Below are 25,684 nucleotides of genomic sequence, written 5' to 3'. Positions count from 1 at the left end.
GACAAATGTTTCCCCCACAATGCACTGCTCCACGTCCACATTATTTCACCACAAGCAACACTTGTGCAAAAAAGAAAAGTGGCTTTATTCATTTCCATACGCTCTTTTTTTTGTTGGTACATTGAACAATAGTAAGCTTCAACCATGTGACATATACGCGCGCACACACACACACGCACAGGAAGGAAACTGTACAAATACTGAATAATACAAGAGAACATGTACATATTCACATATCCATCCTATCAGACCCTGCTAAATGCACACATTACACAACATGAGCTTTACTAATATTTGAAGAATTACACTTCACAGTCCCTCTTGTCCTTGTATTGCCTTTTTATACGATTGTGTACTGTTTGATGCCACGTCATCTTTGGTGAAAAAAAACACACCAGCACTAACTTGCTTTGTTTCATCACTTTACCTTAGCTAAAAGCAAAAGATTAAAAGGCGTTGGGGGGTGGGTGCTTGTCCCCTCACACTCACTCTCAGTCATACGGGCAAAAAGAGTAAGTTCAGTGCATGTTCTTTTTTTGCCAAGTCTTTCTTTTCGCCAATTTGAGTCCTTTCAGCTGAGCTCGAATCCGGCCGAGGACTCGATGGCGTAGAGCAGCTTGTTCCTCATCTGCTGCTGGCTGTAAAACTCTGGCAGCTTGAGTAGGTTCATGCAGGTGCTGGCCGTGGGCAGGCGGTCCAGGTCGTTGCCGCCGTTGTGGATGCAGAAGGCCGGGTACAGCTCCTGTGGGACGGCCATCAAATGTTGGTGGTGCTAGTAGACATTTAGGAAATGTGCACAGTTTGACCCTGCAGGGGAGGGAACGGTCCTTCCATGTTGTCTATCTGCAGACTGTGACATTGAGCGCTTCCATCACAAGCTGCAATTTTCAGTGAGCAAATACAGTTCAGCCCCATTAAACGGCTCTTGGGGGGCTTAGCCGTAACGAGGCCATTTTTCTGACAATTACCGTATTAAACTGTCGTTGCTTATTGAGAAGGTGTCATTACGGCGGCCATCATTTGAGAAAAAAAGTGCGTTTCCATCATCTTTTTTAAATGGCTTTGCCTGACAGCGCCATTTCTCCTCTAATGAATCCTGGGCTCTTTCACGACAGCTAATTAAGGCTGTGCTGGCTTCAGCCGAGGAGCGGGTCAGGGGCCGACCCCCTTGCAAATTAACGCCCCGTCCTGCCCGCAGAGGGGAATGTGAGAGGGAGCGAGGAGCGATAGGAGGAGGCCTGCATGCCGGCCAAAGTCAAATGGATTAAAAAGAGGAGGCTAAGCATCTCTTAAACCCCGTGAGGAGGTAACATGGGGATTTTAAAGAGTTTGGGTCCTTGATTCTGCAGCAGGACAGCCATAAAGTTTGCTTTACTAATGACAGTCATAAAACTATGACAGGCACGACGTATCCCCCAAGACATCTTCTGTATTCCCTCATACAGACATGGAAGAAAGCACAGTAGAGCAGCTCAAACTTCCAAAAGTCCAATGCAACAGAATCACATGTTAAAATCACAACTATCTTAGTCTATCATCTTTCAGCACAAGGCAGGAAATGATGTCATATCAGTTCAAAAGTTCAATCTGCCGCTGACTCCAGGATGACAATATTTGTCCAGACACAAATAGATAGATAAGTGTATAGATAAGACTTCACCATATCAAACCCGTCTTATCAGCCACGGATCACTTTGAGGTCTGCTATTATTGTTAGCACCGCAAACACATTAAAGTCACATTTCCTTCTATTTGACCTTTGCATTGCAAAACATGTATTGTTAGCGGACCACATGTTGGACAGGACTGGTTCCAGACTCCTTCCATAGGTCCAGGTGAGTCTGACTATGTCTTAACGGAACTTCTCACCCTGTTCACAAGCTCAGGCTCCTTCCCCACCAGAGGAGGCCCATCTCACACTGCGCCTGACCCCATTGGGCCTCCTATGGGTGGTGAGAAGATAAAAAGAGAAGATACCTTGAAGCCCAGCAGAGGAGGTCTGGAGCAGCTGGTGACAAACTTGAGCAGCTTGCGCTTCTCCTCATCTGTGAAGCCTTCCACCACTTCCCAAAATATTTGGATGACGGGATGCGTGGACGAGTAACCACCTGGAGGACATGCAGGAGATGTCAAGATTGACTGATCACAGCAGTCAGCGTGACAAAGAGTGTTGACATGAGCTGGCTCACCTGAGTAGTTTGTGAACTTTTTCAGGTCATCGAGACATATGGGGACGTGCGCGCCAGATATGAGCACCTGTTGAAACATAGCAGTTGAGTTTTTGTGGAGCTGCACACAGGATGTGACGGTGATGAGACGACACCTGGATCTCCTGCTGGTCGAACATGCGCAGCCATTCCAGGTTGACCACGTTGGCCAGCCCCTGCCTGAAGGCCAGGCAGTGTGGTCGGATCTGCTTGTTGAGGCGGTAGTCGGCCACAAGGTGGATGTACGCGATGCGGTTGGCCGTGGTCACGGGTATGTCTTTGCCCCCTGCCTTCAGCTCCACCACCTGCGGGGACGAGAGACATTTTGAAATGTCTAACAAGTAGCTAGGCCGCATCCTGCATTCTGGTTTAAAGGTTTCACAGTGCAAGGTGGATGGAATTCAATCACGGTGGGGGTAATTAAAATGTTATCCGGCAGATTAAAGGTGCAGCTCCCTGTGAGTGCCCACGGTTAAGTGCTTTTCTAAATATAGCCACACCAATGAACATCTGCTCCAATACAATTTGGCCCCGAGCTCTCTTTTCATTAGCTTTAGAGCAGTTAGCGCTTGATAAAATGTGCTCATCACGGTTCATAAAGGCGGCTTTATCATGACATCATAATGTCTGTGGGAGGACAAGAAACACCAGCGCTTCTCATCTTTTCATATCAGCACAGTTTAACAGCATGTGACGCCTGCAAACTTTGACAATTTAAGAAGGACACATGTCATGCTGGCACTCGATCACCAAATGAGTTATTGTGACCCCCCCCTCACTCACCCTGTCCCCACAGCATAACCTTTTGTACCAAACATCTATCGTCATTTGAGACCTGAAAATGCACAACTGAGTGGAAAAACATGCGTGGCCTCCAACTATTCTGGAGGTAAGCAATGTGTGTAATTTATCTTACAAGGCCCGCCGTGGCATACCTGTTTATAACGCTGAAAGCAAAATGGAGGAAAAGTGTGTGTTGGCAGTGCATGGTGTGAATAACGTTTTCTTTGGCATGTTTTGGTGCAAGGGTTGGGTGAGCGTTGGGAGAGCAAACTAATATTATCAATAAAGGTTTCAAAGCATTAATTGCGGTTCATTATTCATGTTTAGTTATTTATTATTTGTTTTAATCGCACTGTATGCGGGTTGCCTTTTTGAAATAATTTAACTAATTGGCTGCCATTTTGTTTGAGTTTGTTTAGCATAAGCTTCCATTGCAGTTGGTAGGGCAAGGTGAGGAGCGACGAGTAGCGGAGCAGACATGAAAATGGAACAAGATGTGAAAGTTGTTCCAATGAATGGGAAAGTTACATTTCAAAAAGGCTGAGAGGGCACCACTGGTAAAGGCATAGTTTATATAAAGATGTGCTTTCACTAATATATATAAAAAAGGAGTTTGCTTTCCACCACACCAAAACAGCTCAGGTTTAGTTTTCCTGTTGTATTCATTTACAGTGCAGCCTTGACACATCCAATATGGCGGCCATGTTAACGTATGGCTCACTGCTCGATGCGGCTTCTCTGTCTATCTTGCTAGCATGATAATGTTGGCATAGTAGCATTTCTTTTTGCTATTTTCATGGGTAGACATATACAAACTCGTAACACTATGTATCATGCTCGGTGTTGGTATGGTAATATTAGCACAGTAGCATTTTTTGCCGTTTTCATGGGTAAACACTTATCACTGTCACGGTGATAACATGTTAACATTAGCATGTTAGCAATGCTAGCATGCTAACATTAGCATAGTAGCCTTTTCAGCTATTTTCATAGGTAGACACTATTGTGCTAGATGTCAGCATGCTAACATTAGCACGTTACCATTGCTACCATGCTAACTATAGCGCCTTACCATTGCCACCATGCTAACATGACCATACTAGCATTTTTTTTGCCATTTTCATGAATGTGAACTTAAGCATACACCACTATCATGTTAGGTGTTAGCATGCTAACATAATTATACTAACATTTTTAGAGGTAGGCACTTATCCAGAAAATTTAGCATTACTATTCTAGGAATCTATGAAGATACAATAAAAGTAATATGGGGGAAAGCTATGGCAATTGGCGGATGTCTGCGCTCTCCCGAGTGCTTTTCTAGTTTGAATTGTAGGTTTGGTTACTTAGAAGTCAAATGAAAGCAACTGGACTTTGATTTTCTTTTAAGAAAATCAAAGCCCTTTCTAGTGGGCAGCATCTCTAGTGGACTAAAAAACATGAAAAAGGTGCTGAAATTGCTAATCCAGTTGGAAAGCAGAACGCTATTGCATATGATCTGAGCTCCTCAAATGTAAGTTTCACCTCTCATCCAAGTTGTAGTCCAGGTGCTGTCATTCGACTCCTTTAAATCTTTTTGTCCAAATATTTATTGAAATTGTGTATAAAAATGTATTGCTCCAGAGGAGGAATGGGCTTGCAACACATTATAAAGTCGTTTTGCAAACCTGCCCTTTAAATATAACCAACTTAAGATGTTGTAGTTTGGGTCAGCACTTGTTGAGGGGTGATGACACAAAATGGATGGCTATTATTTGACTCAGAGACATGGAACTCTACATGTAAAAAAAGACAGTATCATCTTGTAGCAGTTAACATTGGAGCGAATAAAACCCGTATGAGTTCAACAGTACAGTCAGACATTACAACAGAGCTTTGTAAATGAGAGCGTCTGTGACGTCTAACAAAAGTGATGCTGATAAGCTTCAAGTCAAATGTATGTGGAATGAAAGTTTGACTCATTCTTGTGTGTGCTCCAGCACAGTGGAGTGTTATTATGTGCTAATGTAGGAGAATTACTGTGGTTATCAGGCTTGGCTGGCTATCTGCGGAGGGCAAACGGAGGGCAGGCTGCTCCCGCGTGTGTGCCTAATCTTCCACAAATTGTTTTCCCTATGGTGTTTGCCGAAGCCGCATTGTGACTGCGCCATTTCAGGTGCTGTTTGAGAAGAGCTAATAAGACGCGTTAAGGCCCTGAGTAAACAGCTGGGAGCCCGGCCTTGCGCTTCAGGACCAGACGTGCCTGAGAGCCGCTGGTAGCTTCTGTCAGGCGTGCTGAGATCATCTCAGGAGGAAAAGGCTGCAGGGAACGGTCAACACTGTGGCTGTGTTCCCACAACTTCCACTGTGGCGACGTGCTTTATCTCAATTGGGCAAAAATGAATTATTAACGGCATTAAAAAGGGGGCCCACACACATAGATTTGCATGCTGCCTAAACGGGCTGCAGAAAAACAAGCTTACGCCAAATAAAGAGATTGCTTATGAATGTATAGAACTGCTGTGTTCCCAGTTACCTGAGCCTCTCCAAGATCATTGTTGACCACGGTGAAGTTGAGGCCCAGCTCCTCCACGTCGTCCTCGTAGCTCTTGAGAAAGAGAAGGTTGCGGTACATCTCGGGGTCCAGCGATGCCAGGTGGTGGATGTCTACGTCCGCGCTGGTTCCCAGAAGCTTGGACAGGAAGAAACTGGCAAAGGGCAACTCCACCAGCATGTTCTCGTACAGAGCCTATTGAAAATGTAGCATTCAAGTGATAAGATGGTAAACTGTGCCGACAAGAAAGTGACTGACTGCCGGCAAAACACAATCCATCTACAGCGCGCCAGCTTCTGCTTCACCCGTGTCTAACTTTATAAATGCCGATTCTCACCTTGACCTTAAATGCCATTAAGCAGCACAAGCGGGCAGGTGACTCATAAAAGCCAAAGCTAATGTACTGGAATAGTCGGAAAAAGAGCCCATTGGAGGCATTAAAATATGCGCGTCTTTATAAATGATAGTGCTAAAAACCCTGACCGCATCAGCTAAATGGATTATAAATCTAGAGCATTTCCATAATGTATGCATCTTAAACACACACGCGCTCATAAATCAGGGCTATTTTCTAAACACAGGTTAATTGCACAACTTCAAACATTGTCTATTTTTTATGCAAAATAATCCACTTAGTATTTCTGTGGTGGCCTGTGCTGGTTTGAGAGCGTATGTGCGGCGCGGCCCCTTGAAACCTATCAATAACACTCATGCCGGGAAGAGGCAGCACTCCCGCCGTGTTTTTTTCCCCAACGGCACTTACTTTATTTACGAGTATTTATTGCCAGAAATTGTGCCAAAATGACTCGGGACGTTAAGAATTAATTATTATGGCCCAGGCATTTTAATATAAGTGAGTGCAGTGGCAGCGCAATTAAAGCAGATCTCGGCGCCATCAGGTGGAATAAATGCCAACAACATTGCAGGTGCATTCTGTTTGCTGCCAAATAAATCCCTTAATTTACAACATTAGGGATCAATAAAATTATAATGCCTTTAAAACGCATCACCATCTATCAGAGGGGGCCGGACGATTGGAGGGTGAGGACAGAACTTGTCTCACCTTCACAGTTCGGGACCACAAAGGCGTGTCTTCATTAGAAGTTCATTTTCTTCCCATGAACACTCAAGTCGGCGACGAGCACGAGAAGCTGTTTTCACGTTTTGGGGCTTCAATCTTTGCGCCTGTCAACTCGCGCGACAAGTGAAGAAGAAGGATGACGCGCAGCCTCTATTCTGATCTTCAATCCCATTTCAGTGAGTACCCCCCCAGACAAGCCACTCCCGCCGGTAATGCATCACCCCCCACAACAATGGCACGCTGCAGACATTAATTAACAATATTAATCTCCCGTGTCCTTTGAGCAGGCGTGTGCACGTGCGCTGCACGGTGGTGATGCAATCCTAATCTATATAAAGGCTTTGCTTTTATCCGGGCAATAGCCACACTAAACAAGTATCAACGGGACGCTCAAACCTCCATTTTTATGGAGGGAGAAAGGATGTTGCGGGAGGGTTAATTGAATAGCCAACTAATTAATTCCCGGCCTTTATTAATTGCTTGAAATGGAGAGCAGAGCATGGAAGGAGTCCAGAGAATCCACGGTTGAGTGTAAAAGAGATCAAAATGCTATTAGCACATGCTTTGAAGGCTTATTTATGTGCTGTCTGTGTGCTGGCTGATTTAGGAGCAGCCCAATGCGACGGCTACACAAACAAGAGGTAGGAATCATCGGCTAATGGAAGCCCTAATTGAGAAGCCACCGCTTGTCATGAGGTAATTCCTCTCTGGTTCAGATGATACCACACACACACACACACACAGAGTGAGGCATCACTAAAACCAAGCATTAAGGATGATTTCTATTAAATAGTCCCATCAGACGAAGGAAGGCTTCAGCATTGAGCTGATTCAACTTCTTGTCTAGCTTGAACACCTTTTTTGGAGAAATAAATTACACCAAGTTCTCCAAACAGTGCAGTTTCCAGAACAAACAGCCAGGGCAGCCTTGACAATGATTTAAACTTCACCTCAGCTCTCAAATCAAGCCTGGCTCTGTGGATAGCAAACAGCTCATCTATCTCATATTCCACAATGGCCTGGATCTTAAATAGATAGATTGGCTTCATTGGCTCCTTGGCTGATGATTAGCAGAGCAGACGCTCACCTTTCCCAGGATCCTGCCCAGGAAGTAGTAGTGTCTCGTGAAGGATTCTCCCACCAGCATCTCGGCGGCAGGGTTGGGATACAGCAGACCCTCGTTGGTGGTCTTAAAGACACCCTGGTTGGGGTTGAAGCCCGACTTCAGGAGCTCATTGAGGAACTCCCGGAAGATACCACCGCCGTCAATGCCGGCCTCATCCAGACCGTGAGCATTCAGGAGGTGGACCCGGATTCTTTTCTTCAAGTCTGGTTCTGAAAAAACAAAAAAAGACAAAACCTTAAGTGTCGCTTTTCATAATGCAAGAGCTTCCCCGGGCATCCAGGTATAAAAATGTTAGAAATATGGATTTCAGCATTTTTCCATCCCCTGAGTATTATGCCTAATACTCAAGAGTTACCTAGTGCGCTTGAATGCCTCGTCACATGAACAGCACATCACTTAATTGATCTACTGTAAGTCTTCCAGATTGGTTCTTATGAGTGTATGCTGTATTTTATTTTTTGGTCATGTGATTAGATAAATATGGATTCTGAACCGCTACAAATGATGTTGTAGTGTAGGGGTTAGGAGTTGCTTAGAGACACTGCGTCTCCTGCTTTAGTTATAATGGTATTCATTGCCAGTTTGTAATGCCATGCTTATGCCTCTTATCCTAACTTGGGTCGCGGGTATGCTGGAGCCTATCCCAGCAACGTGCATGACAGCGGAGTGGGAGAAATGTGGCTTTTTGAACATATTCATGTGGACATAGTCATACAATACCACAGCAACAACATATAAATAGATTATACGCTGAATTGATCCTTTTAAACAGTTTTTTTCCTATTTTTTCCAATTCAGCAGAATATTCTAATCAACCTGTCTAAAAGGTCATCTTTGTGGATAATTTATGCGTCGTGATAAATCAGGCAGCTATAACTTCTAGACACATAAATGATATAGATCATGTCTTCATACTACTCTTTTTAATCAGACCGCCCCCGCTCAAGTGGCCTTTCCAATTCAAAACACAAAAGAGGTGACTTAAAATAATTGATTCTGCTTTTATGAGATCCATTAGAATAATCGCAACTACGATTATGCACTGTGCTGAAATCCAATCCTCAGCGCAAGGAGAGCAACTAACCTTGATTTCTACCTTGATCCTGGATATAAAGATTTTATAGGCCCTAACAAGAGTTTTAGACAGAGTGTGAACATTTACTGTGCCAGCATGAGCTCAAAAAACACCTTGCACCTCCTCCTCAAACTAAACGCAAAAGCCAAATACCGTTTTCTGGAGAGAGTTTGTCGTAGGCGTCTTCGTAGATGTAGTTGCGTCTGATGGTGACGATGATGCCGTTTGGGAAAGGCCCGTCTCCCTGCACGTCCCTTTTGTCGGCATAGATTAACCTCTGGAAGATCTACAACACCACATTTGAACATTCGCTTTAACAGGGTGAGGATGGAGTGGAAAAAGGGGATTTTTTTGCAGACATTATGCCCATAATATTAGGTCTAACCCGGGGGTGTCCAAAGTGCAAGCTAAATATATCATTTAACATGAAAAATAAATATAAAAAAAATACAGGGAAAACTCATTCATTCATTCATTCATTTTCTACCGCTTTTTCTTCACGAGGGTCACGAGGGGTGCAGGAGCCTATCCCAGCTATCTTTGGGCGAGAGGCGGGGTACACCCTGGAATGGTCGCCAGCCAATCACAGGGCACATATAGACAAAGAACCATTCACACTCACATTCATTTGTAATATAATGAGGGACAAACTTTATTAATGTAGTATACAGTTGAAATATTAAAGTGGTAATATTATGAGAAAACAAAATAAAGTTGAAATTTTGGGAAAACTAGATTGGGGGAAAATATATCATTTAATTATAATTTTAAGTTGAAATATTTGGAAAAAAAAGTAAAATTTGGAAAAAAAAACTAGCAAAGACCAAAGTTGATACAAAGTTGATATGGTAAAAAATGTGCCTGTAGAAATATAATAACCAGAGCGGTATTAATGTTTCTAATATGTTGCCCTTCTGACAAAACTTCAAGTAAGAAGGAAAATATTTCCTATTATTTTCCATATTGACCCTGATGTGTTAACATTACCTTGACTCGCTCTTCAAAGGGAACAACAAATGGGAGCTCAGTGAGGATGGCCAGATGTCTCTCCTCCGACACAGACAGCTGAGGAGGCTCCGAGCCCACTGCAGAGGGATACAAAAATCAAAACTTGCATCATCATCATCATTAGCATCCACTTCCAACCGGCTTGTTTAATTGGCTCATTTTCAGGCTTTCCATCCATTAAGCTGATGTTTGTTTTCTGTTCAATTCCAGATTTAGACGGTAACAAAAAAAAATGCCACAATAGCAAAACTCCTCTACATCCTCCTCACTTAGCGTCCACTCCAGCTCAATTATTCTGCTCAATTAGTCAGTCTGATCTGCATTTTGCCATCAGCTTTCCATCTTTGAGGAGAAATATGGCCTCCGGGTGGTCAATACGGCGCTCGTTCATCAGCCGGGGGAGGTCTGTCCATTTAAGGAAATGAGAAAAGGGCGAGCAAACAGCAGGAGCAGATGTGGCTGAGTTCATCAGGTACTTTCACGCTAATTGAATTGAGCCCGCACAGCCTGTGAGTGACATTAGGGAGCTCATACACACATTGTCATCAGCTTCGTTTCACACCGTACGTTCACACACATTTGGGCAGGCTGTGAGGGGGACAGGTATCATAATATCATAATTATTTTTACAAAAATTTTTACAAATTTGTGATTTTCTCATAGGCAATTAGTGCTGTTTAACATTTGCAGCATTTCTAGAAATGCTGGCTTTTCAACTGTATTAAAGAGCAGCATTTCTTTTGCAATGATTTTCTGTGAATGCGTATCATTTTGCGTGGTTTCCTTTTGTATTTACTTTGTAGATCAAACAGGACGAAAGCTCAACATCCAAACTGGGTTGGGTGGATATGTTTGAGGTGGGCCGTTTGTTCTGTTCCCTTTTATGTTGTTACCACTTTCAAATAAACTCAGCGTACTGGCTCGTTTGTGTTGATGGGCTCACCTTGGTTGGGAATATTGTGTCATTTGGCTATGCAAGCATCGTTTTCCCTCCTAATTTCTACTGTTACCTTGCATTGCTTCTTATGAAGCTCCGCTCTTTTGCTTTGTGTGTATGCTAGCAGCCCCGCCTCCCCCACAAACACAAAGCGATTGCATGATTGAAAAGGTGTCCCTCTGTTCAAAGGTGTTCGATAAAGTATCTAGGTGTTGAACCAACATACATGCACATGGCAATACATTGCGAGATACCCCTAATTATTACAGATGATACTTTTTAATAATCAAGCAAACAATGAAGACGTGGTGGTACCATCCAGTGTTGACTGAAGTGGTCCAATCCTGCCCATCCTTCTCGTTCGCCACACGTGTCTGGCTGATGGCACGTAGAGTTGGGTGACCTGAACATGGAGGGCAAATACACAAGCATTACTACTACTACTACTACTACTGCATTGTTTTGCGGTGGAATTTTGACAGCACCTTATCTGCCCGGATGTTGACTTCTTCGGACAGCCAGTGCCCTGCTGGACAGAAGGGTCGTCTGATGTCACGAGCTTTCAGCATTTTCACCAAGTTAGTGATGACCTGGCCAAAACATCAACATAGAAATCAGCTTCCCGCCATTTGGACAAGAGTGGTCAGAAAAGGGAAAGGGAGGGCAATTAAGGGAAGCAAAGCAATTTAAGAGTTAGGACATTAGCACAGCGTTTATGAGGAGTATAAAAGAAGAATAGTCCAGCCCTGCCCTTGTTAATTAAGCCTTTTTAATTACTAACCAAGGCTGCTGACATCAGCCATGGTATGAGAACACAAAGACACAGCATCACTTTGATTCCTGCAGAAGAGTCTTTCTTTTCCGTGCATTGATATTAGCTTTCTTACCGATATCAGAGATACCAAAGTTGTCCTGCACTTCATTACTGATGCTGATATTGGCAGCAGCTCTTTCCTCCAACAAATGTCAGGTGAAAACAATTTTATAATAAACGATATTTGTGCAAAGTAAGACAAATACTACAATATGCAATGTCAGTTAAATAATTTTAAAAATCATGACCAGTCGTCAGAGGTGTGGACTCAAAGCAGACTCAAATCAGAATTTTAATTTGACTTTGGACTTGACTTGCCAATATTATAAAAGACTTACAACTCGACTTCAATGACTCGGGACTTGAGTCTAATGATTTGAAAATACTTTTTCAGAGACGGCGTTGAGTAAAATGTGTCCACCATTCATAGTATTCAAACTACCGTAATCTTATTATGTAATTTCCAGCAAGACAACATATTTTCCCTTTGAATCTGCCTCATTGAATGCACTGCTGGCTTATTATTTTGCTGCATGTACGCTACCTGCAAGTGGCTCCCAGTGATTCTTCCCTGAGGAAGAATTGCTCCTGCCATCACCCAATGACCGATACGGATATGTCATTTTTATGGCACTATCAGTTGACCAATACTATCAACCATCCCTAATAAATACGTCGTAATTTCGGAGAATGTATAGCCAACTAATTATTGCCTGGCTCTGCTTTCATGAGCATGTTGCAGAAAAGCTTCTATGTTTGTCCCTCTGCTGCCATTTAACCTCACCTCAAGAAGACCCGTTAAATGAGTTCCTACGTCCCCCATAACAGTTACAGCAGGACCATTTCCATATAATGCTCGGGCCGGACCGTCCCAATCGAAGAGTTCTCTTCTAAAGCACATGATTTTCATAGGACGACAATCAATCCCGGCGGAATGCTGGGAGGCAACTGGAGTCGGCAATAATGGCAAGTGCAAAATGCTGTAAAAGGAGCGTGGCAATGGGTTCGGAGCGCGCTAGCCCCTGACTCCAAGAATGAATAAGCATTCCTTAATTAGCCCATCGGGTTAAGTGCAAGCCTTAATGGGCCTTTCCCAAACTCCGGCGTGACATCGTTCTCCAAACATGGCCAAGAAGAAAGTTCCATTAGCAATATTAATACAAGCTTAGTTGATCATTTTCATTCAATTAACTTCCTTCAATTAAATAGATAGCTCGACAATGGAGGCGATAAAAGATGGGGAGGGACGGCTGATGACACCAAGCAAACATTAGCGTGTTAGGGGTCAGCGGCGTTAAACCGACTGTAAATCCCACCGTTCAATTTGGAAAATGCACTTTCCCTGCTCCCCACTTCTTTAATGGGTCGTTTTAGCTGACAGGAGGCCTTTGAGCAGGTTCTCAGGTATTCACCCCTGTGGTCGCTTTCAGATAATCACGCCACCACCTTCTCCTTTTTGGAGAATTGAGACGCGCAGTGAGGAAAAAGACATATTTTCTGGGTAAATGCCCGAGTATGTTTGGTAGATAAGGAGGGAGCGTGGTTGCTGCTGCAGTTGAGAGCTACTAAAATGTGCACAAGCATGCAAACGCACTGTTTGTGTGTTAAGGTTGGCAATGAAGCTCCAAAAGAGCATCATCATCTCTGTGGATCTTATCAGGATGCTACTGATGCTACTTTCATACTGAACAGGTTGTTCTATCAAACAAACCAAAATAGCCTTATCTTATTTACCTTATGTCCACATGCATACAGATTTATGTATGCATACGCATTTCCACCTCCCATACTTGAGTGACTTACGGGTGTTGGTTTCATTTTGTGCAGCGGTAGACAAGCATGATATTTGGGGGCTCCTTTTAAGCGAGCACTGATTTTAAAGATAATGTACACATCATTATATAGTCCCTTTATTAGAGCCCCGTAGAAATAATGTCACCTTTCCATTCCTATTGTTTACACCACACTGCTAATGCAGAGGCTACGGGATCGCTGCAAGGACCCAAGAGACGGCCACAGCATTAAGCACAGCATGCTAGCGAGCTAACTAGTTAGCCTCCAATTTATTTATTCTACACTTAAAGGGTTTCAAACAGAGTAGGGGAGAAGGACAAAGTAAAAAGCCAAAAACCTACCACTTCAACAAGATATGGGAAGGGAACTACTTCTTATTGTAATGTAATGTCATGCCATATCAATGTTTTGTGTCATTACTGATGCTTAGTGACCAGAATACTACATTTGAATTGTATTTCAATATATATATTCTTTTACAAATAATAGGAGACTGTCAACTACGAAATAATTTTGACAAAAAAGGGCGCAGCGCAACTGTCTAATATCTCACTACATTGACAAATAGATGTGGCCGAGTCAGCTGTGGTTGATTTTTCATGCTTCTGATTGGTCAAAATGCCCATAACAGCCTGTGAATGTGTGGAGATAGCCTTAATAACATGTCATGTTTACAATTTCTCACCTGCTCTGCATCGCAAGTGAAGGAGCGATGACATTCATTAAATGACATTTATTTTGACATTGTTTATTGGCTGCTATTCTGAAGGTTTACCAAGGGGAAACACTGATGAGCCGAGCGGATTCTTTGAAAATAATCCTACATCCCACCTTAAAGAGCTGTACCCAACGTTTCTGCTCGGCCTGAATGCGCTGCTGAACTTCAGTGTTAGTCTTGACGCCCACGCTGCGGAAAGCCGCCATGTACTCCTCGCGATGCTCCGTTTTGGTCTCGGGGTAGGCCAGCTTGATGATGCCCAAGCACGCATCCCTCAAGCAGCGAGACAGAGTCACCAGCTCAGACAGAGTGAAGGGCATCATGGAGGACTGCGTCTGACCTGTTCAAGGGGGGATGAACATGCTGGATGGACCGATAACCTTTTGCTGGCATTGATGTAACATACCTTCCATTTCATGGCCAAAAAACTCGCTATCATGCACAGAGATAAGGGAGTGGCTGAAGAGGGAGCTGAAGAGGTAGAAGAGAGGAATGATGCGATTGGAGTCCTCATACGACATAGGGGACCCTCTGGAGATCAGCTGCAGCAGTGGAACCATGGAGCTGAGGCAGGAGGGAAAGAAGAGGACATTTGTTTGTGTTTAACTTACAACGCTGCAAACAATCCGACTCGGATCCTTCAAGGCTCACCCGGTGATCATTTTGGTTGTCATGGACGTGATCAGGTGCCAGAGATGCCGCAGGAAACGTGCGTTGAAAGCTAAACTGTAGAGAAGTCTGCGGGAAAACAAAGATGTCGACATTCATCATTGGGGGTGAATAGCTGTGCTTTAACAAGGCAGTGACAAAAGTCTACAATGACTGAGCGTCTGCTATGTCTGCTCTTAACTTTGGCCTGTTAAGCAGAGAGGACGCAAGCGAAATAAATGACTCTGTTAACTAACATTTCCTTCATGGAATTTTCTCTGCTCTCCTTTTATACCTCACCAGGGCCAAGAGGAGATGAAATGAGCCATTAAGCTTTATTTAGGCGAGGCCCCTTCCATTAGTAAACTAGTTGCTGGCCAAGGGTACCCAGCTCGGGTCATAAACAGCCCCACGGCTTCCTGCTGGAGCCCCATTTAACTTAATGGCCAGGGGATCAAGACAATGGAGGGGGAGTGGTGAAGGAGGGGGGGATACTCGCTGTGACCTCACAGTGCCAAAAGCGTTTCCACGCTCACAGGGAATGACATGATAACACAGAGGAGGGCCTCGCATACCTCGCTTCCAACAGGCTATGGCACCCAGGTGTGAAACTGTCTTTGTTCAAGTCTGTGTATGCTCCTAAACTGCATGGCTTTTCACACCGTGGACAGGTGACAATAGTGTGGTAAGTACACAAAGAAGGCGTCAAGATGAACCTGCATATAATAGGTGAAAGCCACGCAAGCATGCTTTGCTTTAATGGAGCATCATCAGGTAGAGGAAAGCTCAAAAAAGAAAGCAAAAACCATTCTAAACAAGCAGAGCCGAGTGAACGACAGATACTTGAAAAATGGCTTGCGGCCGCCACGTGCCATCTGTCAGCGGTACAAGGCTCAGGAGAGAAGCTGGGAGTGGTGCAGTGGGCTCATAACAAGTGATGCGGGTGTTTGATTGAAATGGGAAACAAAGCACTAAATGCCAGCTGACACGCTGATTTATGGTCTCTTTTCAATCATGGAATGAAGCGCTAATAAACCAAGTCAAGGCGTGTGGCTGTGTTTGTGTGATGAATCATGGCCAGATCATTTCATTTGGGTGCTGATGAAAGAATCTGGGGTCAAGCTCAGCATCCAGGCTGAACTAGATCCCGCCCCCGTGTGCATTTGGCGAACTCTTGCATGAACCCCATTGAAATCACGACAATGACATGATGCGCTATGTGGGATGAGATCTTTTGGAGTCACTCCAAATATCCAATGCTAGCAATGGCAGCCTCTAAATATGTGCACATCATTAGAAAATTACCTCTGATGTATTTGGGTGTAGCCATGAGTCATGTTACTGCTTTTTAATTGGGCTAAACCCAGAGACTTTGAAGGTATTTATGAAAAACGCACGGCTGGCAAGACAACCGGAAACCACTTTTTTCCTTGCGGATCAGAGCAGTAAATCAAGGCCGGGATGCAATTTGCTCCCCTAAGCCTCTTGTAAAGCTATCCCGTCCACTCCTGCAGTGATTAATCTTTCTCAGAGAGCTAATTATTTTGTACAGATATCCAATAATGATGGAAGACGTAGGGGAGGATTTATGAGAAAAGTGGCGGGAAGGAGGACGCCGTAAAATTAAGAGCACTTCTTTGCACCGGAGAGGCAAAATGTTTATTTAGAATAAGAAGAGACAATGGACTCTAGTGTTAGTCATGCTATAAAAAAGGAACAATTATTGATAATTGATTGTTTCAAATGCTTTATCCCGGCAAGTAAGCACAGTGTCAATCTGCACACACACAAGTACAGATGATGGACTTTTACTAATGATTAACTGGAGCAGCTTGACCAAGCATGAAACCTCAAACGCATGCAGGCAATCGGCACCTCTGACATCCTGGCCCTAATGTAATCAGGCCCCCCGCAAGAGGTAATTGCCCTCATCCAGCACTGACAGCTTCACTGACATCTTCTGCTTCTTCCGCTGTTATAAATGCCAGCGTGCACGGATCGCTGATGCCTGCCTGCCTTTTCTTCAACGTTATTTACATCACTGCTTACAGTGCGGAAACACATCAAGATACAGTTCTGCTCTCACTTGGAAGCTGATCCTGGACAAGTAACAATGAACAAAATACACTTTCTTGCCATGTTATCATACATGGAAATGTGATCCCCATCTGCACCAATAATGGGGTCTCCTAAATCACACCCCGCACACACCAGAGTAGTTATTGTTCAACCTAACTGTGAACACGCAAAGAACCGGAAACACACCTGACTTTAGGAACCAAGAGACGATGCTGCACCATGAGCGTGTGACAGATGGAGGCCATCATGGTGAAAACCTCCTCGCTAGCCGAGTCCCTCCATACCAGGTTGAGCAGCATGTTGGTCTGCTGTTTGGTGTCCAGCTTGTGCACGCATTCGTCTGTGATCAGCTGCACAGAGATGCGACTGTCATCCTGATCATGCAGGGAGAAACGTGTGACATACAGGTCAGTATCATCATTACATTGTGGTATCAGGCCTCTGGTCGCCTCCACACAATCAAGCCAACATACCTTCACGGGCGGTGGATGGACGTTCGCATCATCATCGTCCTCTGAATCGCTGCTCACCTCGGGCCTGCTGCAGGTCTCAGTCACGGGCAGCAGAGGCAGGAGTGTCTGCAGGGCGCGTAAATACAGCAAGAGGCCTTCCTCCGATAGGGAGCCTATCAGCACAATGTAATGTTGGCCATCAGTGTTGCATTATGCTAGCAATCATCTCTACTATGGTAGAGAACTATATTCTCGGAAAATTCCTTTTTTCTTGTTAGAATATGACTTTATTCTTGTAAAATGTCTGCCGTTTCTTCTGTTGCATTAGTAAAAACAATTTTCCAACTATTTCTAAAAATAACAAAGAAATAAGTATTTTTACAAGATTAAAGTGAAGAGGATAAAGTTGTGATCTAATGAGGGGGGAAAAATCATAATTTCACAAGAATAAAGTATGTGATGAAGAAAAATTCCCTTTAGGTAGCATAAAGTTGAAATATTGAAGAAAAAAACATTCTTTTTTTAAACCGTAATTTATAAGAAACAACAAAGTTGCAGTTTTTGGAAAATTAGGTTAAGTAAAGGTTATATGATGGGAATAAGTTCATAATATCACAAGAAGAAAATGTACAAGATGAAAGCATGAAATATTTTGCAACAGCAGAAATAGCATAAACAGCAGAAATTTCACAAGAATAAAGTCATATTCTAACAAGAAAAAAAGTTTCAATTTTTGGAGAATAAAGTTGTAATTTTAGGAGGAAAATTACACATTGAGTTGACAAAAACACATTTTTGTCCTAATATGATGGCAAACAAAACAATCATTTTTGGCAAATTACCTCAGGGAAAAGATACAAGAATAAAGTCAAAATATTATGGGAATATATAAATATAATATAAATATGTGGGGTTGGAAAATCAAAAAACAACAGAAAACAGTAATTTTTGACAATAAAGTCAAAATATTAAGAGAAAACAGTTCTAATCCATGTCACAATTTTATAACAATAAACTATCCATCCATCTTCTATGCCGCTTATCCTCACTAGGGTCACGGGTATGCTGGAGCCTATCCCAGCCGTCTTTAGGCGGGGTACACCCTGAACTGGTCGCCAGCCAATCACAGGGCACATACGATATACAAACAACCATTCACACTCACATTCATACCTATGGACAATTTGGAATTGCCAATTAACCTAACATGGGAGGAAACCGGAGTGCCCGGAAAAAATCTTCCCAATATCCTGACTGTGTGGCCTACATACTAACCACTCGTCCAACGTGAGGCCCACAATAGGCCCCAAATTGCTGATGAAACCATTTTAGGGTCTTGCTTTACTCCTCTCACAATGTTTCTCTCATCGACTGCTGTTGTTGTCCTTGGTATACCTGTTGACTACATCTACTACACCAGTGGTTTCTTCCTTCTTCGGGACTTTCCAAATAGTTGTAGTGGCTATGACCAATGTTTGTGTAATGATTTTCCATCTCCTCTCAGATTCACAATTGCTTGTTTTTCACCTACTGTAAATACAGCACTCTGGTTTTCATATTGTTTTCACCTCTAAATGCAGCGTCCACAGGCAAACCCTATCCTACCTAATCACTGATATTTACTGTTGATAAGTGATTTTTACAACAATAATAAGGAGGAAATTAGGTTGAGGGAAAGTCCGAGAATAAAAATACTTGCTATAATAATACTTTAAATAAAACTCAAATATCTACAGCAAAAATAAAGAAATTTGTATTGTATTGTACTGTATATTAGATGTGTTAGATGTGTAGGTGTCCCTAATGAAGTGTACCATGCAAAGACCCACCTAAAGAGTTCTGGCCCGCAGAAAGGACAAAGTAAAATATCCAGGGGGCCTGGCTCTGTGCGGCGTGGGAGGAGGTGACTGTGCCCTGAAGGGAGCTCAGGAAGGCCTCGAACGGGAATGCAAGACGTGGGTCCGACAGGGCCGGGATAAAAAAGTGAAAGATCTGCTCGGTGAAAGGTGCAGAAATAAACTCCTCAGTGAAGGCGCCAAAGACAAAGTCCCTGAAAGACAAAAGAGAGGACATTTTCTAAAACTTTGAATGTGAAGAGAAAGCTTTCAATCTGAAGCTGAGGTGCACTCTTGACGATGTAAGCACTCGGCCATTATCTCTCCAAACAGAATTGCTTTGTGTGACTGGGTGGCTCACATCTGGCACCCACCCCCCACACCCACAGTCACATCATTAGCGGTCACACTCATAGTGTGTACACAACTTTCTCATTCCTGCCTTGCTTTTCTTCTGTGAAGAAAAGCAGTTTGGTCATAAGAATGTCTCTAACTGAAGGCAAATATTCTCCTTGGAGGGGAGCGAACATGATATGTGGGCGGAGGGTGTTTTACAGCTTGTTGTAAATTGACTTGACTGTTGACTCCGAGACACGAACAAAAAAGCTGCTGTTGTCAGTCTGATCAGGATGTTTAAAGAACAGCACAAGCAATCCACATCATCAGTGACAGAGGCTGAGGGAAAAAAATGCTGTTGTGACTAATGTTCTATCAGAGAGCTTGTCGTACCTTGCGCCAGCTGTGCAGGAGGAGTAGCTAAAGTGCAGAGGTTTGAGGATGTGCTCCAAGAGTGTGCTTGCCAGAGGGATGGATGGAGAGTCCGTATATTCCAAACTCGAAGGGAGTCTGTGATTCACAAGAACGTACAGCGACCTGTAGTAACCTGATAATAAAAACAACACACATATTTTCATTATTATTCATTGTTGGCCTCAATAAACCAATCCACTCCACTTTGTGTGTGTGCATGTTCACCCCTATAGTCACCTTTAAACTCATATTACCCAATATAGTTGTCCTAAGTGTACAAAAATATGACATTTAGGACATGCAGTAGATGCTTGTGTGTGTTGCTGTCCTCCCTAGGGGAGTTGAATGGCGGGCAGACAGGAAGTGATGTCATTGAGTCTAAACTTGGTGTGGGTTATGGCCTCAAAAGTAGTCCGTGTTTTTATTAGGGATTGTTGACTATCATTCAAACCCGCAGTAAGTCTGTTGTATCGGCCATTAAATAATATCACTGACACCTAGTGACCAGTGTAGAGTACTACATATTTTGAATGGCTCTTTTCAATGACTTATATTTGCATTTTAGTGCATTTAGCCATTTTATGCTTGAAAATGTTTAATTTAGCCAAAAAATACTTGACATTTGATTAAATATGCCTATGTTTTGATCAAGAATAGGCCATATTCAACCACAACATTGCAGGATTTCTTAATACTATTTTGAAAAACTATGATAGAGTGAAGCCGTAGTACAGGGTATACCCTTCCTCTCTGCTAAAGTCAGCTGGGATAGGCTCCAGCTCACACACGACCTTTATGACAAAGAAGCACATTGGAAACTAGAAGAGCAAATATTGTAAATATTCTATTTGTTATGGTTTCTTTTCTGGTCTGTCAAGTACTGTTATTAACATTATTAACATTGTTATTGTCCACATTTCAACATGTTTATGTGACTTACCCACCCCATTCTTTGTACTCCTCTTCTTTACATCAACAAATGAAAGTGGTTGCTTCCTCACCTTTCTGTACCATGTAGTGCAAAATCTGTTCCACCACAGAGTTTGCATCCGTCAAGACAGGAAGGTAGATTTTCTCAGAGGAGAAGATTTCTAGCATCCGCATGGGAACTGCCACATTGAAACTGTCGTCAGGGCAGTTCTGCAGGAGTCTGACGGTCCAGAGAGAGGTGAAAAGACACATTAACCACCTTGCCTTCATGTGCCATCATTTGATATGACGGTACCTGCAGCAGAAGCCTAGTATCCTCTTGATCTGAAACATACATGTCTGTCTGTTTGACCCCACCAGCAGCTTGACAAACTGACTGTTGTGCTTCACCAAGTTCTGACACAACCAGATCTGCAAAGGCACAGTAACAATGTAGCAAACAATGTAGTATGGAGGAAAGAATGGCAGCTCTTCTCACCAGTCTATGTGTATCCACACTCTGTCTGTAGAAAAAGATTAGCTGTCTTGATAAGAGGCAGAGGGTGGTGGCTTCCAGTGCTTGCTGGCTCGCTTGTGTCTTGCTGACACACTCGTCAAAAGAGGCCCTCTGGATGGCGTACTGCACAAAACATCGATAGACTGATGTTCAGAGCCACAAGTTGTTGCCACAAACATGACAATACAGTATATCCATACCTGTCGTTTCAGGTCTTGGTAGCCACGTACGTAGGACTGAATGATTATGGCATTCTTCAGTCGTTTTCTATCATCCTGACACACGAAAAACAATACCACAGCACATTAGGTTTAATGCAAAATTTAAAACTACTTTCTGTCATGGACTTCCCATTGAGAAGTGGCTTGTAAACATTTTGCTTACCTCTCTTTTCCGTCTTTCCTCTTGAGTGCGATGCAGCAAAGATGCTTTCTCCTCCTACACACAAAGCAAAAGACACATTTCAGGATTATTTGGACAAACTTCATTTCATGGACGGCTGCACGGCGGTTGAGTGTTTAGCGCACGGGCCTCACAGCTAGGAGACCAGAGCTCAATTCCACTCTCGGCCATCTCTGTGTGGAGTATTCATGTTCTCTCGTGCATGCGTGGGTTTTCTCCGGGTACTCCGGTTTCCTCCCACTTTCCAAAAACATGCTAGGTTAATTGGCGACTCCAAATTGTTCATAGGTATGAATGTGAGTGTGAATGGTTGTTTGTCTATATGTGCACTGTGATTGGCTGGCCACCAGTCCAGGGTGTACCCCACCTCTCGCCTGAAGACAGCTGGGATAGGCTCCAGTGCCCTCGTGAGGATGGGCGAGTGGTTAACATGTAGGCCACACAGTCAGGAGATTGGGAAGATTTTTTCCGGGCACTCCGGTTTCCTCCCATGTTAGGTTAATTGGCAACTCCAAATTGTCCATAGGTATGAATGTGAGTGTGAATGGTTGTTTGTCTATATGTGCCCTGTGATTGGCTGGCGACCAGTCCAAGGTGTACCCCGCCTCTCGCCCGAAGACAGCTAGGATAGGCTCCAGCAACCCTGCGACTCTCGTGAGGCTAAGCGGTAGAAAATGAATGAATGATTTAATGGAGTGTGACACCTTACCTTCTTGCTTGCTCCTCCAAGTGATACCTTGGGTCTTGTCTTGAACTCGCCCTCGAAGCTAAACATTTTCAGCGTTATCCCATTGACTGATTCAGATTGTTGGTAACTGTTCAGACTTATTTCTGAAAGACAAAGTGTTTTTTTTTTAACAGTGAGGCGGCAAACCGTGAAACCGGCGAACATGGATGGACGCTCGGAACTTGATAAACACGCAGCTAATCTATTCCAAATTACAACAGCAAGTCGTTATGAGGTTAACAGCATTTAGCCGGCAGCAAAACGTGTCTCAACGTGATCGTTATCTGCTGAACTTGAAGAAGTGATTCGCATGGCAGCATCACTGTAGTTCTAAACAATGCTTAAGCTAGCCGGCTTCTTAGCTAGCTAATGACTCAGCAGCTGTCAGGCGCTAAACTCATATATCTAGTTCTATTCCTCCAGTATGTTAGGATTTGAGCGTACAGTGAGTATATTTATGACACGTCTCAACCACATTGTCACACATGTTTGAGTCGCATGACTTTGTTGACGTTAGCAATGAAGCTATCTGGCTAGCTGAGGAGATTAGCACTCGTCCAGGCTACCTTCACGGTGGGCTGCCCCTTTTGATTTCTCGACTATTACTCCCAACACATAACTATGGACCGCAACCCGACAACCTGTTAAACGTTTACCTTTGACTTGAGAACTGTGCGAGTGGAACAGTAATGTTCTGCAGTTGTTTTAGATTAATCCAACGTTTTATTTTTCTTCTCAAGTCAACACAACACTGGGAAGAGTAGACCAAAATACTTCCGCTTCCTGTTACGTCACAGAAGCTGATTGGGCAACGCGCGCGTCAATATTAAATTGTTGCCTTCGCGTACCAGAGAAAAGTGGTAAGTTTTGAATTTGAAAAGCACAACGAGGTAACTACAGGCTTTATGCCGAAGATAATTCTTTGTCTAGTATTATTATTGTTTGTGTACTCAGAGGTGTTTGTAATCTTTATTAATGTTAAATTAGCCTTTCTGATCATCTGTTAAAATTAGAATAATCTTTGTACATACTTATTAAAGTGAGAATAAGGTCAAAAGTGTGCAATTACCGTGGAAGATATTCATTTAAGCCAAGGGTCGGCAACCTTTACTATGAAAAGAGCCATTTCACCCACTTGCCCACTAAAGAAAAATTGCCTGGAGCCGCAAAACGTTGTATGTTTAAAACAACATTGGAGGGAATTTGGGGGTGTCAAAGTAGTTCAGATAAAAAAAAAGACGAGTTGGAGTACTCTTGCTAGTACTGGAGATAAACTTTTGTTTTTAAATGAGCTCTAATTTATTTTTTAGAATCGTCAAATAACTCATTAATAATAATTAATAATTAATAACTCAAATAACTCAAAGTATTACTCATTTCCCTTCATGTTAACCTGTCAGAGAGAACTGGATAGCATCCTGTCTGCTCATTCAGTCACCAGTCAGAACTCAGTCAGGATGCATTCATGGTCTCACACAAAGTTGGATTTTTGTAAACTCATAACAAAGACGTGCATTTTCACCACACGGGTGCTAAAAAATATTCAAGCATTGCAAAGGGAGCCGCAACAAAGAGGCTGGAGAGCCATATGCGGCTCTGGAGCCGCGGGTTGCTGACCCCTGATTTAAGCCAATACAGTAGTTGACGTGTTTACAGTGTTTACATTTAAGCCAATTGTAGTCTTTATTATGGATGGTAATAATCTATTTTTATTTTGGATTTGTTTTGTCGTTTTTACATTTACTACTGGAGTGTTACTATATATATATATATATATATATATATATATATATATATATATATATATATATATATATATATATATATATATATATATATATATATATATATATATATATATATATATATATATATATATATATATATATATATATATCTGGCATTTTTATTTAAAATTGATTTCATTTTTAAAAGCACTTGGTGCCAAGAGAAGCGATCATCTTTCCTGCGATTAAAAGCGACTTTCCATAATGATTGTCATGAATATATCAAGTGAGTCGTTCAGGGACATATGAGCGGCATGAATGACGAAAGGTTTGAGGTGTTGCTTCTTCTTCTTGATCTTGTGGTGAAAAAAAAGGGGCGATCAATCTGGTAAATGACTCCATATTTCACTGCGGCTTTAATAGAAATATTCATGCTGGGTCCCCCCGCCCCCTGCCCCCGCCTTGCCCCATCCCGGTTAATGAAATTACAACGATGAGAGACTGTTTTAAAAATCTTATTTTATATAATAATACAAATTCAAATAATAATAATGTTGGAAACAATCATCTGACAGTCCTAATTAATTATGGTTGTTGAATAAAAAAATATTGAAGAGATTTTGGTGTGTGCGTGTGTGTGTGTGTGTGTGTGTTATCCTCCCGTAATGGCTGCTGACGATCAGGGTGCACAATTAAATGGCGATACTTTAAAGCTGACTTGTTGATTTCCCCCGAGCAAATAAAACGTCCCCCTCGCTGATGAATTGACCAAAACTAATCAGCTTTATTGGTAGACAGGTTAAGGCCAACGGGGTGTCAATAATTCTCATTTTGACCTCCCTCTTCCATTAAGTTTAAGTGGCTTATTAGAGCCGAGTCACCGGGGCCTATTACATCTCCTTCTTCATCACAATTACAGTTTGTGCAGCAGCAAATTGGGATTACATTTGACTCATTTGGACACTTGCTTCATATCCTTGCTTTTTTCTGCTTGCTGCACTGCTGAGCCTCTTGCAGAGGTCGAGGAGGGTGCAGGGGGCTAATTGATGTGTGCATGCAGTCTGTCACCTTCAGCCTTTTAGGACGACGACAGCAGGACAGCTTTTACTTCAATTTCCCTCTTGGCCTCCTCCCATGCAAACACGTTGATGACACAACCCCAACTTCAACATATTCTTCCAAACGTCACTTTTTTGGATTTTGTGTGATTTCATATGGACGCCCGTTTCCGCCACTGAAGGAAACAAACATCCCATGCATTGGTGAGTCATAAAAAGTCATAATTATGAGATTTAAAAAGTCAAAATTATGAAATAAAAGTATGAAATTATGAGATAGTGTGATAAAGTCACAATTATGAGATTAAAACGTTATAAATATGAGATACGAAGGTCATAAGTGTGAGATAAAAAAAGTCAAAATTATACATTGTCGAAATTATGAGATAAAAACCCATCATAATTACGAGATTAAAGAAATTGAAAATACGAAATAAAAAGGCATGATTATGATATAAAAAAGTTATAATTATGAGATTGTAAATCAAAATTATGAGATTAAAA

General features: G+C 42.6%; 1 protein-coding gene and 1 long non-coding RNA gene across 3 annotated transcripts; one reads left to right on the top strand and one right to left on the bottom strand.

Moving 5' to 3' along the window:
- Positions 1-61: 61 nt before the first annotated feature.
- ube3c (ubiquitin protein ligase E3C) lies at positions 62-23,219 on the bottom strand. The gene is made up of 24 exons (XM_058060415.1): positions 23,052-23,219; positions 22,378-22,499; positions 21,651-21,704; positions 21,467-21,541; positions 21,249-21,389; positions 21,066-21,181; positions 20,842-20,990; positions 19,820-19,973; positions 19,085-19,305; positions 17,277-17,428; positions 16,990-17,177; positions 14,728-14,814; positions 14,483-14,640; positions 14,190-14,416; positions 11,236-11,340; positions 11,066-11,153; positions 9,793-9,890; positions 8,959-9,091; positions 7,692-7,939; positions 5,506-5,718; positions 2,324-2,512; positions 2,190-2,256; positions 1,978-2,108; positions 62-742 (listed from the first exon to the last, which is right to left on the bottom strand). Exons 2-24 carry the CDS (start codon positions 22,441-22,443, stop codon positions 572-574), a joined length of 3,231 nt encoding a protein of 1,076 aa, XP_057916398.1. The 5' UTR covers positions 22,444-22,499; positions 23,052-23,219; the 3' UTR covers positions 62-571.
- LOC131108950 (uncharacterized) lies at positions 6,804-12,962 on the top strand. Of its 2 annotated transcripts, XR_009120606.1 has the most exons (4): positions 6,804-7,128; positions 7,212-7,300; positions 9,812-10,285; positions 10,617-12,962. It is a non-coding gene; the product is annotated as an uncharacterized LOC131108950 (long non-coding RNA). The 2 variants fall into 2 exon arrangements; XR_009120605.1 differs by lacking the exon at positions 10,617-12,962 and having other exon boundaries at positions 6,806-7,128; positions 9,812-10,563.
- Positions 23,220-25,684: the final 2,465 nt, after the last annotated feature.

The sequence above is a fragment of the Doryrhamphus excisus genome, chromosome 21 (assembly GCF_030265055.1).
Source record: "Doryrhamphus excisus isolate RoL2022-K1 chromosome 21, RoL_Dexc_1.0, whole genome shotgun sequence".
In the NCBI taxonomy this organism is placed as follows: domain Eukaryota; kingdom Metazoa; phylum Chordata; class Actinopteri; order Syngnathiformes; family Syngnathidae; genus Doryrhamphus; species Doryrhamphus excisus.
This window is presented reverse-complemented; position numbering and strand designations above follow the sequence as displayed.

Coding starts and splice junctions, on each gene's coding strand:
- ube3c (XM_058060415.1), bottom strand. CDS start 22,443: ATGTTTAGCTTCGAGGGCGAGTTCAAGACAAGACCCAAGGTATCACTT. Junction 17,429..19,084: donor TGCGGGCCAGAACTCTTTAG/GTGGGTCTTTGC, acceptor TTGTGCTGATAG/GCTCCCTATCGGAGGAAGGC. Junction 11,341..14,189: donor GTTGGGTACAGCTCTTTAAG/GTGGGATGTAGG, acceptor TGTTTTGGCCAG/GTCATCACTAACTTGGTGAA.